Here is a 15,984-nt window from a genome sequence, read left to right on the forward strand (position 1 = left end):
CACTTATTTCACCAGACTTTTGTGAAAGTAAGCTTGCAAAAGTGTCAGGTAGTTTATACATTTTTGGTACTCACTAAGGTCTTAAACTTGGTATTTTAGATTCAGGAACGGGTTTTTCTTTAAAACAACAAAACTGACAATTAGAGCTGTTCACAAATAAAGGGCCATTCTGGGAGGTTATTCAGACACAGACTGCCCAGCCACCACTCGAACAGGCTTCACAGGTGGAAGGTTAGCTGTGCCTGAGATCTGGGCCCTGTTGCTGGTATAAAAACTGTCATTAAATGTTTTTAATACAAACTCACATATAATCATGGTTTTTATGTAGTTTAGCCCTTTATCATGATGTTTTTGATATTCCATTCTATATAGAAAACATAGCTGTAGGAAAAAGAAAGGAAGACCAGCAGCCTCTTATTCACAACATATCCCTATCCACACAGCAACCAATGTTGATAAAACAGAAAGGCACAGCGTAAAGTGAAAGAGGACATACCACGAACCGCTCATCCTGCTTTAAGGGGGCCTTCGTTGTGCAAAACCCTATTACAGATGCTCTGAAGTAAGTTTTTGATACTGTTCCCCACGTACTACCTGGGAGAGAAAGGGCACACAGGGGAGCTGAAGCGGGGGTGGGGGGAAGACAGAGGAAAGGAAGAGGCAGGGAGGGAGGGAGGAAGTGTCAGGGTGCAGGGAGTTAGGAAAGATTCTGCTGAAATGCTTAACTAAGTCAATGAAATTTCTTTGAGCCCCACTAGACTTCTAAAATCTCAGAGCCCTTTACCTTGTGCAATTAAACAAGCAAACCAGTAATTCATTAGGGATAATTTTAATAGATGACTCATTTGGCCCAGCCACTCAGTAATGCTTTGGTTTCCCAAAATGCCTGGCAGATAGTTCATTACAATGAAGCTTTCAGCTGCCACCGAGACAAAAGACAATGGAATGTAAACTGCCTGTGCCACTTCTTCCAACTTCTCACTTCAGTTTTTTTGAAGATAAAGATCAAATGAAATGATTTCTGTTAAGCTTGTATTTCCTGTACAGAGTTGATATCTTCTTCAAATTATATGATTATACGACTATTAAATTAATACTTACTGCAGAGGAAGTTCTATTTAGACACAAGGCCTGGCCTTTGAACTTTTGGCTCTTCAAATGTTTTAGTTTCTGTCTCACAACTATTAAATTAATACTTACTGCAGAGGAAGTTCTCCTATTTAGACACAAGGCCTGGCCTTTGAACTTTTGGCTCTTCAAATGTTTTAGTTTCTGTCTCACTTAATTTCTCATATGGCAGTTGTTTCACAGAATGAGGAGACACCACGGAAGGCCAGTAGTAAAAGTGCTAGTTTACTTGTAATTCCTAGTAAGAAGTATACATTTTGAAGTCAGTGAAAAAAATGGCTTTAAAAATCTCACAAAAATAGCTAAATATACCAAAAAATAAACCCAGAAACTTAGTGTCTAGCTCTTAATCCTGTTTGTGATGCCAATTGTAAAGCTAAGTGACCACGCTAGTTGTCAGGCTCTTTTACCTGCCAGTAATCCTGCACCAACTGGGCTGATTCTCAAGCTAAGGCTGGGTCTGGAGCCCACAGACTCCTCAAGCCCATTCACGGACTGGGTCACAAACCCTTCACATGCCAGGCTGGGTCCCCAGACCTGTCACACACCAGGTTGGATCACCAGACCCCTTCACGCAGGTCTATGAGCTAGGTAACTGGCCAAAAGGTCCTTGGAAGCTATAGGTTGGAAAGCATGGCTGTGTGGGGCGGACGCCCAAGGCCGACACCCTCCCACCTGCTTCACTAAAACTACTCTCTTCTCTCTCTCTCTCTCTCTGCAGAAGAACACAAGAATAGCAACAAAACTAAAAAGATACACTGGTGCACATGTGCACTAACTTCACACGCACACACACAATTAGTTTACGAAGGATGCTGAACCACACCCAACTGGACCCGAGGCAAGGGCCCTGACCAAACTATTCTATTTTCCAAACACTTAGCATAGAATAAACACTTAGCACAGAATCATAGTAAGACATTGCACTGAAAAGTCAGTGGCGCAGGGCTGGAACCCACTGCTCAGGGCCCGACAAGACTTCAGACAAGAGCTTCTCCCTTCAAAGTCAGCTTTTACACATGAAAACTACAAATGGTAATTCCTGCTCTCCTAACAATGGTCACTCCTAACAAAGTCCCATTACTAGAAAGTGCTCTGTGTGTGTGTGTGAGTGTGTGTGTGTGTGTGTGTGTGTGTGTGTGTGTGTGTGTGTGTGCATGCACGTGCGTGCACATGCGTGTTGGTGGGGCTATGGACGGAGAGGCAGGATAGGAAGGGGAGAGGGGAAAGAATGAAAAATCTGAAGGTTTTCCATAACAATAGAACCTGTGATAAAAATCTGGCTCTACCTAGAAGAATCCTCTAACAAATGACACCCCTGAAAACTGAGAGGAAATAGAGTAATGATCATGTAAGTAAAGACGTTTCTGAATGAGCTGATGTGAATGTCATCAGGTACACCCAGGGGTACTTGATCTTCTAAACTAATGTTATTTTGTAACTTTTAAATTTTCTTTCGTAAATCAGGGCCAGAGTATCATTCTGTCTTTCTATTTTTCTATCTGCTCAAATGTTCTTCTTTTAAAAACACGAATAATGTCTAATAGTAGTAGAATCTAGAGCAATTGGCCACCGTGTGAGAACACATGGGCACATCTCACTTTCCTTTATGGACTGCACCAGAGAGAAATGTGCTTGAAAACATTAAGCTGAAATCAAGTAAATCCATCACATCTCTGCCTAAGAGTAAAGTCATGTTCAGTGGGAAATGTGTTAATGCTAAGTAAACATCTGTTAATAGTAAAAGGAATGAAATGCATTTCATAATATACAGATTTAATTTTGATAAGTTTTATAAAGCAATGATCAGATGAGGAGAGTCGATTCAAGTATTTACCAGACAAGTGGGGGGGCAAGACTAAAGACAGAGGAATAAGATCCAGGTCCTGCCTTCAAGAAGCTTCCCCAAGAGACTGACAAGAGATAAGTAGCAACATTGCAGCTATGGCAGTCGGGGACAGACCTTATCCTCAGAGGTCTCACTACTTACAGATTCTGTAGGAAGTAATGAACAGTAATGGTTTCAGCCCAAACATTCTCTCTATAACACGAGAAAAAAATAGCAAAAGTGATCTCAAATATTTTACATAACTCTGAGAGGTACTTAGAGAAGCTATCCAAGGAGTAATTTCATCTCTTTCTTTGAGAACTTCACTAATAATTTCCATATGAGGCTTAAACCAACAGTGCAAAGACAATTTCTCAAAGGATTTCTCGATTTTGCCTTTAGATAATTCTGCTTCTGTAAATACAGTACAACTGTATTTGTGAACCTACTGGGCTTAGCAGAGAACCTATTCTTTTTCTTTTGTAAAATGAAAATAGGACCTTCACTTAATTGTACCCCAAATTTATCCATTTGGGGCATATTTAGCTTGTGTGCATGGTACAGTAACAGTTTCTGAAGCAACTCTAAGAAGTCGAAAACCCTTTGGAAATTCGATCCCAAGAAGACAGTGACTTTTGAGTATTCTTTGGCTACAGTGAGGCACAGAGTGGGTCATGGAACAAAGTTACTAGCCTATTTATTCTAAAGTTATTTCACTAGCAAGTCAGAATGTCAACTGTCTCATTCCTGCACATACCTATTCCGCGTCACCTGGTCCCACCAATGCTGCCCTGGGCAATCAGACAACCTGCAAGATGGCCCACCATGACATCCATCACAGAGACTTCAGGATCAAATTGCTTCTTCGAAACCAACAATTACCCTGCTTTACTAAATTCAACAGGAAGAAAAAGAAATAACAGATCTTAAAAATGCCAATACTACAACATAGAGAAGGGATCAAATATTTATCTTTACTTGAGATAAAAGTATAAGGGGAATCTTTGTGACTTCACTGCTATGATTCCTTTGCAGAAAATAAGCCAAAGAGGTGTCTTCTAGCGTGGCGTAAACAGGAGCAGAAAATAAAATGTGTTTCTTTGCTTTAAGGAGCATTTAACTTGGAAAAGGTTTTTCACTTTGTGGCTTTGGATGCAAAGGCAAAGTTAACACTTTTGTATTAGAGGTCCCCCAAGGGGGAGCCTGAGAATCTGGAACCTGGGCTCCAAGTGGTCTGGAAATGGACAAAGCAGAGACACAGGCCTCTCCACCAGGGCTCTGTGAGGACAAAATACATAATTTTAGTAAATAATTTCCTGCAATAAAGGTGCCAATAAGTAGGATAAAGCCACACGGTACTTCAGAATGACTGTAAAAGCAAGGATTTTGACTTTTAGCCTGTTGCATGGGCCAGTGCGAGCGAGAGAGAGAGAGAGAGATTAATTTATGGTGATCATGTACATGGAGCACATGAAAATAAGAGAAAGCCTTCGTTGACTGCAAATACTTTTAGTCTCTTCCAGTGTGCATTAGTGTAAAAATGAAGCATTTCTATAAGGAAAATCATATCTAAACTTAGATGATATATTTTTAATTACATCTATATCACAGGAATAGTCTTGTTACTAAAATTAAACAGTTTTCATCTGTCGGTGGAAATCCACATAAAGTGGGAGATACCAGTGAATAAAGAGACAGCTGAGGACGAGAATGGGACAGAGAGGGCAGAAGGGCCATCGCTCAGGCACAAAGAGGAAGGGCAGACCAGGAAGCGGAAGAAGAAAGCTTAGGGAATCTCATGTACTCAGTGAATGGAAAAGTGAGTATCACGATCTAAGTGGGAAAAGAAACTTTTCACAATGTTTTTGTAGGACTTCTGTTCTCAGCACTTGAACCACAACGTTGCTGGGTACAAAGGGTCACTTCATAATCCACAAGGCATGATGACACTTCACATCCATGGGAGTGACTGAAGGGTGGAGTACAAGCTTCCACCTTAATGTGGTTAATTGCTACCCATTAGAACATAACTGGCATTTATGCAGTTTCATAACCCACGTCCACAGGCACTGTGCCTACTGAATATGCAACTCCACTCTGTGTGCATTTCCATCCACTCTACATGTGTGCAGACACACATGTGCACCAAGAACTGCTTTTCTAATATGATGTCATATGCTCAATTAAATACGGTTAGCATCAAACTGAAAATGTGATCTGAAAACGCACTCACGCTCATGTTTCTAAATTATCTGTGGATGAAAACCTGACAAATAATTCATCCTAGAAATGTGGACAGTACAGGCATCTGTCATTAAGATGACTTAAGCAGGACCTATGGTGTCTGGTCGGGGGCACGCCACTCCTGTGATGTCACTCCCAACCACGCAAGACCTGCACAGATGAAACAGGAAACTGTGACTTTCTGTATTTTTCTTAGCTTATTTTTAAAAATACGCTGAAAACTTAAGTTTGCTGTAAAACATTTAAAGCACAACCACAGATGAAAGAATAAAGAAGAGCAAAAGAGGAAATGAAAAACAGAATTTATTATGAGTTTTCCACAGCCAGATCAAAAAAATGGGATTTCTTCTTCTCTTGGGTGTGAAGAACACACTCTTAAAACAGGAATGGTTGCTTAGTCTAAACGTTCTAGGTTTCAAAGACGTAGGAAACTGTCACAAGCCTTTTTTTTCCTACAATAAGACAGCTCTTTCCTTTTTCTTTGTTAATTTAGGCACTTGAGTTACCTTTCAATAAATGTTTGGTTTGTTAGAAACAACACAGAAACCATCATGTAAAGGAGAGACTATTTATTTAGTTATTTTCCTTTTTTTCTTTCTTTCATTTTTTTCTTCATTTTCCAAAGACTGTGTTAAACAGCCCCCTAGAAGGTTAGAAGATTTTTCCTCCCAATAGGAAACAATAGCCGATACTTCAATATGAAAAGTCAATATAAACAATATAAAAAGTCAAAAAGAAAAATCAATGAGTATTACAACACATTCAATGAGCAGGCCACTGATGTATTTTCCTTCCAAGCAAGAACATCTCAGGCTCCTAAGTAAAAATATGGGATTAGACTCCTGCAGTGAGTAGAAATCCTATTACTGACCTAATGCCCTAACTAAAAGTCCATTGACAAAAAATTCTATTAGAATAGATTTTCTGGGAAACTCCCCCAAGAACTCTCTGCAAATATTTATTTAATGCCTTCCACTGTACTATAAAGGCGAGAATGATGCTGTTAAGACAAAGAGCTCTCAACAGAATCCTAGTTTGTCTTTCCCACTGTCAATTTAGAGTACAACCTCACTTTCTCTTTCTGTTAAGAAAGGTCTTACTAAAGAACTGATTCCGGCACCATTAACACATTAGATAACTGAAACGCAGGAAGATGCTACTTTTATATGCTACTCTCCTGCATATGAAAAAAGCTTGCTGATGGCAATGTCACAACAAGCAAACTTCCCTTAAATAAGATCTTAGGAAGTTTAAATGGCATCTTTTCCTTCCAGATTTGTGTAACACAGGATGCAAAAGGCTAGCAGCAGACTGACAGACGGGAAAGAAAGGAATGGAAACAATCTGGCTTCATTCACCTTTACTGGCTGCAGCTTTGGGCAAATATGTCACTGAAACTCTAACGCCCAGTTCCTCCATCCATAAAAGGAGGACATACTATCTCCCTTTCAGGATTGTTGTGCCTACTATGTAAGATAATGCATATATAAAGTCCTCGGTAAAGTTTCTGGCACATACTAAGTTCTCAACATTCGGGAATTATTTTTATTTCTAAAAGTAGCTTTATTGCCACTCAGTACGTGCTCCGTGCCCCGCCCCCTCAAAGGTGGATGTTCAATTCAGATGAACTACAAAGCCTGACACTAATGATCTGAATATCCCCTGGACTGCCTCTGGACCAGCGGAACTCGTCAGGAGCATCTGTGGGGTCAGCTATTGGCAGGAAAACCTCTTGCCACTTTATAAATAGCTTTTGCCAAGTTCTGGAAAGAGCATGAACTTAAGTCTCTTGATTACCTGTGTTTCCCAAGAGCAAAGGACCCTCTTGTGAACAGTAAAAGCTTATCGATATTTCTGGCTCAGCCTTTATCAATTAGAGTATCTCTCAATATTTTCTGGCTACCGTTTTATTCCAGATATTTTTATCAAAGTGGGTTTGCAGTGGGATCTTGTTAACCAAACTGTTACCACACGTTTTACTGAAGCACCATTTCTCAACTTTGGACTGCGAGATGTTAATACTTATTTTTCATTCAAAGGGTTCCAAGATCAAATAAGTTTGGGAAACCCTGTATCAATCTTAGCTGACCTAGTGCACAATCACATATTATAAGTTTTGGGAAGTCAGTCCTGCAATAAAGAAATCTGGTTAACTTTGTGCAATATAGTATTTTCCAGGTTTATTTGGCTTTGAACAAAGCTTGGAAGACTTTCACTTGTAGCAACTACAACCATGACCATGGTAGATACCCAACAGAATATATGTTGAATGAATGATGCCTACCTGAGAAGGTGCCACCACTGCTACAATGCTGACAGCTTGACAAGTCACATTCAAGAGTTTGCTTGAATATGGATGGCATGCCTGCCCCAGCATGTTCTCATGAACACCAGGGGTTGCTTTAATGCATGTGAGGGAAGGCAGGCATGAAAATAGGTTGTGGAGGGGTTGGGTAAATATTTAAGAAGATGAAAGTATTTTAAAAGTTTGAGTTGGTAACTATATCCCATAAGAAATGCAAGTTTTGATAATGTGTGTTTGTGTAAATTGAGTATTTACAGCTGTGAGCCATTAGTATTATAGCAATTATTTAAATAGTCGGGGTTTTTTTCAAAATACAACAGTAATTGTAGACATTAGTTATAGAAGCTGGGTGGCGGGTATATGGGTGTTCACAGTAAAATTTATTCAATTATTCTGTATGTTTAGAAATGTTTATAATGAAATATTGGAAAAGATATAACAGCCTATGATTTATTTATTCTGAAGTACAGTACAATATAATTTAATACAGTTTTTATATTCTTTCTTCAAAAGTTGAAATACTTCTTACCCATTCAAATAATTTTTAAAGCATTTTGATCTATGAAGTAAGACTATAAGTGGGTGTTAATGAATCAGAATCAGAAACCGGAAATGACTTTGTATAAATTGTTGCAAAAATATTTACAAGACAGAGGTGGACTCTAATCATGTACGTATAGCACATTACTGCTAATTTTTTTTACAGGGTTGTTATTATGTCCTTTTCATAGATGGGTAACTCGAGATATAACCACTTGTCTGAGGCCAAGGAACAATTCACTGGCACAGTGGGGTCACCTGCACCCCACCTCACAGCACGGGCAGAAAATGTCTCTACTCTGCATCAGCAAAGTTTTCTACAAGTAAAAATGTGTAAGTCACTTAATCTAAAGATTTGCCAATATTTCTGTGTATACATAAGACAGATTATATAGTTAAAACGTAGGTCAGTGAAATATTATTATGACTTGTTTGATCTACACATGCAAACATTTCTTTATAGTAAAGCTGATTACAGTGTCAGGACACAGATGTGTCTTAAACAAACAATGCTTCTCTCTCTTCATTTTTATGATCCTTGACTTCAATCTGGGCAACAAATTTACTTTTAGTCATAAATCTCTGATGTAACCTTGCTCTAATACATTTAGAATTGCAAGGAGTGGTAATATTTCTTAAAGTGGAGAGTAGTAAACTACGAGTTCTTAGTACGTTTTCAGAAATGGAGAAATTTAGCCTTCAGAACACATACATTCCTACATCTCAACCTGTGTGACTATTAGAATCCCAGGAGAATCCTTCATACACAAAACCCACTGTACTGTGGAACAAGTCAAGTCTTGGATGCCAAAGAGAATGACAACTTTGCAAGTGTGTGTGTCTCTAGAATCCGACAATTTCACATATTTATTAAAAGGCTACATGTCTTACTCTTGTGTGGATATTTTGGATTCTGCGTATGCTGTACCAACACCATCTTGTCAAGCAATCATAAAAATGACTATTTGGGACGACCATTTGAAGTGCTTGAGCCAAAATGTTTATGAAATATTTCTATTTTATATGAATCCAAATGTGGGTTCTTTGAGCCAAGATCTGGGCTGTACCCCATAGCAGTGTTAACACTGGCATTTGGGGTGTGGGATAACAGTAGGGGCCCTTCTTCCAGATCCAGTAGCTCACAAACGATTTTCTCATTACTTACATATTTTTACTTATTTAACAATCTTATTTATTTTTGTTGGATTTTTTTGGTCTATTTCTAAAATGTGTCTCCCGCCCTCCCTCTCCCCCTCAATGCCAGCTGCGTAGGTTTACACACGTTCATTTCAAATGTATGGAAAATACAAAACTAGAAATAAAATATATAACCAGTAACAAGCACTATCAATATTTTGGTATAGCTTTTCCCTCACTATCAAAATCTGTTTGATTTCTGAGTTCCAATACAAACTTATTTTTTGCCCAAGTGTGTTCATTTCAAATGTATGGAAAATACAAAACTAGAAATAAAATATATAACCAGTAACAAGCACTATCAATATTTTGGTATAGCTTTTTCCTCACTATCAAAATCTGTTTGATTTCTGAGTTCCAATACAAACTTATTTTTTGCCCAAGTGCAAAAAAATCAAATAAAATAGAATGAAATTTAATCTGCTGGTTCCTGAATTTGGAGAAAAGTTTGGATAGAGAGGAGTACCTACCTATACAGTCTTCTATATAACTCTAAGTATATACAGATAGCTAGACATCTATACAACGAAATGAGATTACTGAGAAAATAATGTATTTATATTTATAAAACTTACATATTTTTCAGTAGATAAGGCCATTTAGGTTAGACAAAAGAAGTTTCAACCTCTCCTGTCAACATCTCCTTTCTCCTACTTATAATTTCTAGAAGTGTAGACCTGTATATTTTCAAAAGTAGAGTTTTAAAAATATATCTAAGAACTACTGCCATAAAACGCTTCTTTTGCAACTACAACTTAGAAGAACATATTTAGAGGATCTAAATATTGCACTCTTCAAAATTTAAAACTGGAATAATTTTTTTTGTCCATAATATAAATCAGTATCAGGTGTTCAAGTACACAGATTTTTTTTCAATTGTTATAAACAAAAACAAAAACATGGGTGAAGCTAACCTCTCCTTTAGCAAGTGAACTATGTGTTTGCTTTCTTTTGTAAAGGTTCAAGTTTCTTTTTGAATCACGTCAATGAACAAGATCCAGTGTCCCAGACAGAAACAATTGTTATAAACAAAAACAAAAACATGGGTGAAGCTAACCTCTCCTTTAGCAAGTGAACTATGTGTTTGCTTTCTTTTATAAAGGTTCAAGTTTCTTTTTGAATCACGTCAATGAACAAGATCCAGTGTCCCAGACAGAAATCATTCCGGACAGAAACAGTCACATGAGCACAAGAAATCTGTGAGCACCTGAACAAGGACAAGCAACTCCAGGGGAAAGGACAATGTCACTACCATAAAAGTTCCTGTCTGGCCACAGAACCAACATTAAGATTTAAAAGCATGCTAATCAGGGCAAAGCAAAATGTAACCGTTTGTTTATTTAAAAAACAACAACAACAACAACAAAAAGCACTACTTGTACATATAACATATGTAACCAAAACCAAAACAACAAACATAGGGATCCTAAGGGTAAAAATCTGATTTTCCCGTTCACTATATCCATTACCCTGCCATAGTATCATTGTTAACAACTCTCTCTCTCTTTCTCTATTTAGTGGGCAAAGCTCATGGGTGTGCAATGTCACACTTTAAGGAGTGTGTGGTGTAATAATCAGACTCTTCGGGAGCAGAAACCAAAAGTTCCGTAAGAAAGCCACTCTTGGAGAAATTGAGTAGAACAGTATAAATCTGAAGGTCTTGGACTATACAAATTTGAATTGGGTAGTATTTCTTGAAGATCTGAGAACCGGTAGTTATATACCCTCCAAGGTCTTTCACAGTTAGTCAGGGGTGTATTGGGCAGGGCAGAGGCAGGAGGTAAAGAAAGGGCGCAGGGTCAGAAGCGTTAGAAAGTGAAGAAGAGCACCATTCAAACGGTTTTTCCATCCATGTACCCATCCATCATCCGAAACATTGCCTAGCACCTTTGTTTTAAATAAATTTTAAAAATTTGTGAAAGATTACCATTTTCAATTAACATTCAGTGTAAACCATGTGTACTCCTGAACCATCAGGCCATAAATTGAAAGTAGTATGAGGTTAAACAAATCTGCATTAGCAATAGTTTGTATGCCACCACCTCCAGGCCTTCCTTTTCAGTATAGGCCTGGCATTGAAAACATCAACGGGTCTGGGTACTTTTGAGAATGAATGAGTTCCTACCTCGACATAGTCCTTGGCATGGCCCCAATCTCGCTTGGCATCCAGATTTCCCAAACTGAAACATTCCAGCTGTCCAAGGTAAATCTTAGCTACCGACCGGCTAATTTTTCGAGTAACAAAATTAGCTCCTAAAAGAGACAAAAGATGTATTATCAGTGGAGTATATTTGACATTTAACAGTTTGGTGAACCAAATCCAATCTCAGCCTCTGGGCATTTCTTTCATTTTCCAATACCCCCACCCCTCCTTTAAAATAATAAAAGAAAAGAAAAAGAAAAAAGATCATTAACTGTCATTTAAGTTAAGAAGCTCTAATTCTAAGTGTCATATCAGCTCTACTTTCATAACAAACATTTTTCTTTCAGGGATGTCTTAACATTCCTAATTTTCTACTTCAATATGCAACCCAGGCAATAGGCCAAAGAAAAGCTATCAGAATGCCAGTTTTTAAACAGAAAATTCGAAAGGTTGTATACAGGGAAATGCCAGAATGGAAGACAGACATCTAAGACCACCCTGATTTTTTTTTTTAAGAACAAAAACATCACATATTCCTACTAATAAAGCTATTTGGGGGCCAATGGGGAGAGAGGGGAAAGTAACTTAGTTCACAGGTATAACTAGTTAAAGGAAACAAAAAAGAAATTTATCTGGGCTGCCTTTCTCTTAACAAAATAAGTGGTGATCACTCATTTAGAAACCTACATAGCCATCGAAATGCAAAGTATGACATGGTTCCAAGTCAAAAGTTTTTATTACTATATTTACTGCAAGGCCACATTCCAACTTCACCTACATGTTATCTGCAGAAATGGGCTCCTGAATTTTCCATTAATATTTTCAAATGATTGGCTAAAAGGCGCCATACACTGAAGAAAGTACTGAAATGTTTTAATGTTCTCTGGTCTTTAATAAAAGCCTCTATCTACACGTAAAAGACCACAAAGAAGGACAAAATGAAAAGGCACTTCTAGGAGAATTTTATCTGAGCCCCTGTGTCTAGGTAAAGTTACCAGAGGACACTGCTTGCTGCCCACTTCTCAAGGTCATGATGTACATGTGAGCTGGTTAATAATGGCTTCCTTCAGTTTAGATGCACCAACATCATAATTTATCACAGATCGATAACTCTCCCTTTGTTCTTTCACAGATGAAGCAGGGAGGCAAACGTGATGAAAGCTTCTGGCTTCTGGAGAACTGGCACAGGAATGAGGGGAATATTTCTACACAGGCTTTCTAAATTTTGGCAACAATATGGCCTAGCACAAGTTCAAACACATACAAGATTCGCTTACCATACAACCTCAGCATACATTCACGCATTTATACCAACGCCATGTCATAAAGAAATACAATGGAACTACCATGGAAATGCAAGTTTTCAACTTCTCTTAGCAATTCACAGGATACATTAAGAAATCCAAAGTTTCAATTTTCCAAAGCAGTTTATAAAACACAGAGGTCCTTCAAAAGAGAGCTTTCAAAATGAAGAAATATTTATTAGACATAATTCTTCTTAATCTATTACTAAGTAACGAATTTTTTATTTTCTATTTTCTAGTGACAGTGTAACAATTACATTTAAATTTATAATTAAATTTGTGTGTTCTGATGTCTATCTTTATTTCAATGTCAAGACCCCACTATCATCTCAAGCTGTACAGTACTAGGTAAACTAGTGATGCCAAATTATTGGAAAACGTTCCCAACATAAAATAGTTCAGTTTATCCTATTTACTAGTAAGCTAATGTTCAGGAGTCCCAGCGGGAGCACTTTTTCAACCAGTTTTAACTGAGCACCCACCAAGCGCAAGCACCAAGCTGGCCTCGGAGATGCGGGAGTGAGGCAGCAGCCTCAGACCTCAGGCATCGCAGACAGGGGAAGACGAGCCAATAAACCAGCTCTGAACAGAAGCAACAGGGTCGGTGTGCCAGCAGGGAGACAGCTGGGGCCGTCAACTCGGCTGCACAACGCAGTCTGGAAACGTTTGCCACAAAAGGAGCCTGAATTCAGTCTCCCGGCGAAGTCATGAAGGGATTAAACAGTCTGGGAGACAAGACAGGACTCCAGGAAGAAGGAACAGCCTGTGCAAAGACCAGGAAAGGGCCTTTCTCTTCTAACCCTACCGCAGCCCTCCAAGGACCAGGGCCCCTCCCATGATGGCCGTCACTGCCGGTACTGCGCTATCTAGATGGGGCCACTCATTTAATTTTCAGAGCAACCCATGGGCTAAGAACTGTTATTACCCCCATTTTGTACATGAAGATGCTGAGATTCAGAGAAGCTCTGTAAACAGGCCATTCTAAAACAGGATTCAAATCAAGATCCATTTGACTACAAAGCCCAGGCTCTCACATTACCAGGACTTTGAATGTCACACTGCCCAGAGCATCCTTTCTTGTGTGGATCCAAATGTTATCTTGGATAACTAGCCAAAATTAATTAAAATTTCTAGTTCTTAAATCTTAATTTTAAATGTTACTATTTAGAACAGCTATATTAAGGTATAATTCACATACCATACAACTTGCCCATTTAAAGTACATGCTTTAATGGCTTTTAGTATATTCACAGAGTTGTACAGACATCACAACGATCAATTTTAGAACATTTCCATCACCCCAGAAAGAAATGCTGTACCTTTTAGTAGTCACTCGCCGTTTCTCCCCGAGCTCCCTGACCCTTGGTATACACTCATTTACATTTTATCATGATAGATTCGCCTGTTCAGAACACCTCATATAAATGGAATCATTCAAAATCTGTCTTTTGTGACTGGTTTCTTTCGCTTAGCATAACATTTTCAAGGCTCCATGTTGAAATAAAGATAGACATTTCCAGGTCGTACCTTGAATCATACATCATTCCTTTTTTACAGCTAAATAATATTCTTTCGTATGATACGCCAAACTTTATTTATCCATTCATTAGCAGATAGACATATGGGTTGTTTCCATCTTTTTGCTAAATAATGCTGCTGTAAACATCTGTACACAAGTCCTTGTGTGGATATATGTGTTAATGTCTTTTCGGTACATGCCCTCGAGTGGAGTTACTGGGTCACATGGTAGCTCCACGTTTGACCTACTTAGGAAGCACAGAAATGCTGCTGTAAACATCTGTACACAAGTCCTTGTGTGGATATATGTGTTAATGTCTTTTCGGTACATGTCCTCGAGTGGAGTTACTGGGTCACATGGTAGCTCCACGTTTGACCTACTTAGGAAGCACAGACTGTTCTCCACAGTGTCTGCACCACTCTGGGTTCCCACAGCAGTGAGGTGGACTTCCAAGCTCTCCACACCCACCCCCCTCAACACGTGCTATGGTCTCTCTTTTTGACTATAGTCTACCAGTGAGTGCCTAGTGGTATCTATTGTGGTTTTGATTAGCATTTCTCTGATTGATAACACTGAGCACCTATCTTTTCATGTGCTTATTGACCATTTGATATTTTCTTTGAAGAAATGTCTATTCAGATCCACTGCCCATTTTTAATTGGGTTTTCTTTTTATTACAGAGTTGTAAGAGCTCTTTATATATTCTGGATCCAAGTCCCTAATCAGATATCTAAATTGCAAATATTTTCTGTCATTCTGTAGGCTGTCTTTTCACTTTCTTAATAGTGCCCGTTGAAGCACAAAAGTGTTTTAGTTTTGAATGTCCAATTTGTCTATTTTTGATTTTATAGCATGTGCTTTTGGTGTCATATCCANATCTTTTCATGTGCTTATTGACCATTTGATATTTTCTTTGAAGAAATGTCTATTCAGATCCTCTGCCCATTTTTAATTGGGTTTTCTTTTTATTACAGAGTTGTAAGAGCTCTTTATATATTCTGGATCCAAGTCCCTAATCAGATATCTAAATTGCAAATATTTTCTGTCATTCTGTAGGCTGTCTTTTCACTTTCTTAATAGTGCCCGTTGAAGCACAAAAGTGTTTTAGTTTTGAATGTCCAATTTGTCTATTTTTGATTTTATAGCATGTGCTTTTGGTGTCATATCCAAGAATGCTTTGTCTAACCTAAGTTCATGAAGACTTACTCCTGTATTTTCTTTTATGAATTTTATAGTTTTTATTCTTACATTTGGATCTTTTATCCATTTCTAGTTAAATTTTGTGGATGGTGTGATGAAAGGGTCCAAACTATTTGTTGAAAAGGTTATTCTTTCCCTATTGAAATGTCTTGGCAACTTCCTCAAAAATCAATTAATCATACATGCAAGGGTTTATTTCTGACGTTCAATTATATTCCATTGATCTGTATGTCTATTCTATGCCTGTACCACATGGTCTTGATTACTAGAGCTTTGTGGTAAGTTTTAAAGTCAGGAAAGATGAGTTTTCCAACTTTGTTCTTTGCTGAGGTTGTTTTAGCTACTCTTGGTTCCTTGAATATCAGCTTGTTGATTTCTGCAAAAATGCCAAGTGGGATTCTGATAGAGATTGTGCTGAATCTGTAGATCGATATATGTTCTATTTCCATCCTAACAATATTATGTCTTCCAATCCATGAACACAGGATGTCGTTCCATTTATTTAGTTTTTTTTTAATTTCTTTCAACAATATTTAGTAGTTCCCAGAGAAAAACATTTTCACTTCTTTTGTTAAA

General features: G+C 38.1%; 1 protein-coding gene across 1 annotated transcript in view; it reads right to left on the reverse strand.

Moving 5' to 3' along the window:
- Positions 1-4,072: 4,072 nt before the first annotated feature.
- GMDS (GDP-mannose 4,6-dehydratase) overlaps positions 4,073-15,984 on the reverse strand; it is a 205,682-nt gene continuing 193,770 nt past the window's right edge. The window contains exons 8-9 of the mRNA XM_008588124.1: positions 11,368-11,495; positions 4,073-4,234 (exon numbers count right to left, since the gene is read on the reverse strand). Coding sequence (XP_008586346.1) covers positions 4,073-4,234; positions 11,368-11,495 — 290 coding nt within the window. The remainder of the gene's footprint in view (positions 4,235-11,367; positions 11,496-15,984) is intronic.

This window comes from Galeopterus variegatus, unplaced genomic scaffold (assembly GCF_000696425.1).
Source record: "Galeopterus variegatus unplaced genomic scaffold, G_variegatus-3.0.2 Scaffold4678, whole genome shotgun sequence".
Classification (NCBI taxonomy): domain Eukaryota; kingdom Metazoa; phylum Chordata; class Mammalia; order Dermoptera; family Cynocephalidae; genus Galeopterus; species Galeopterus variegatus.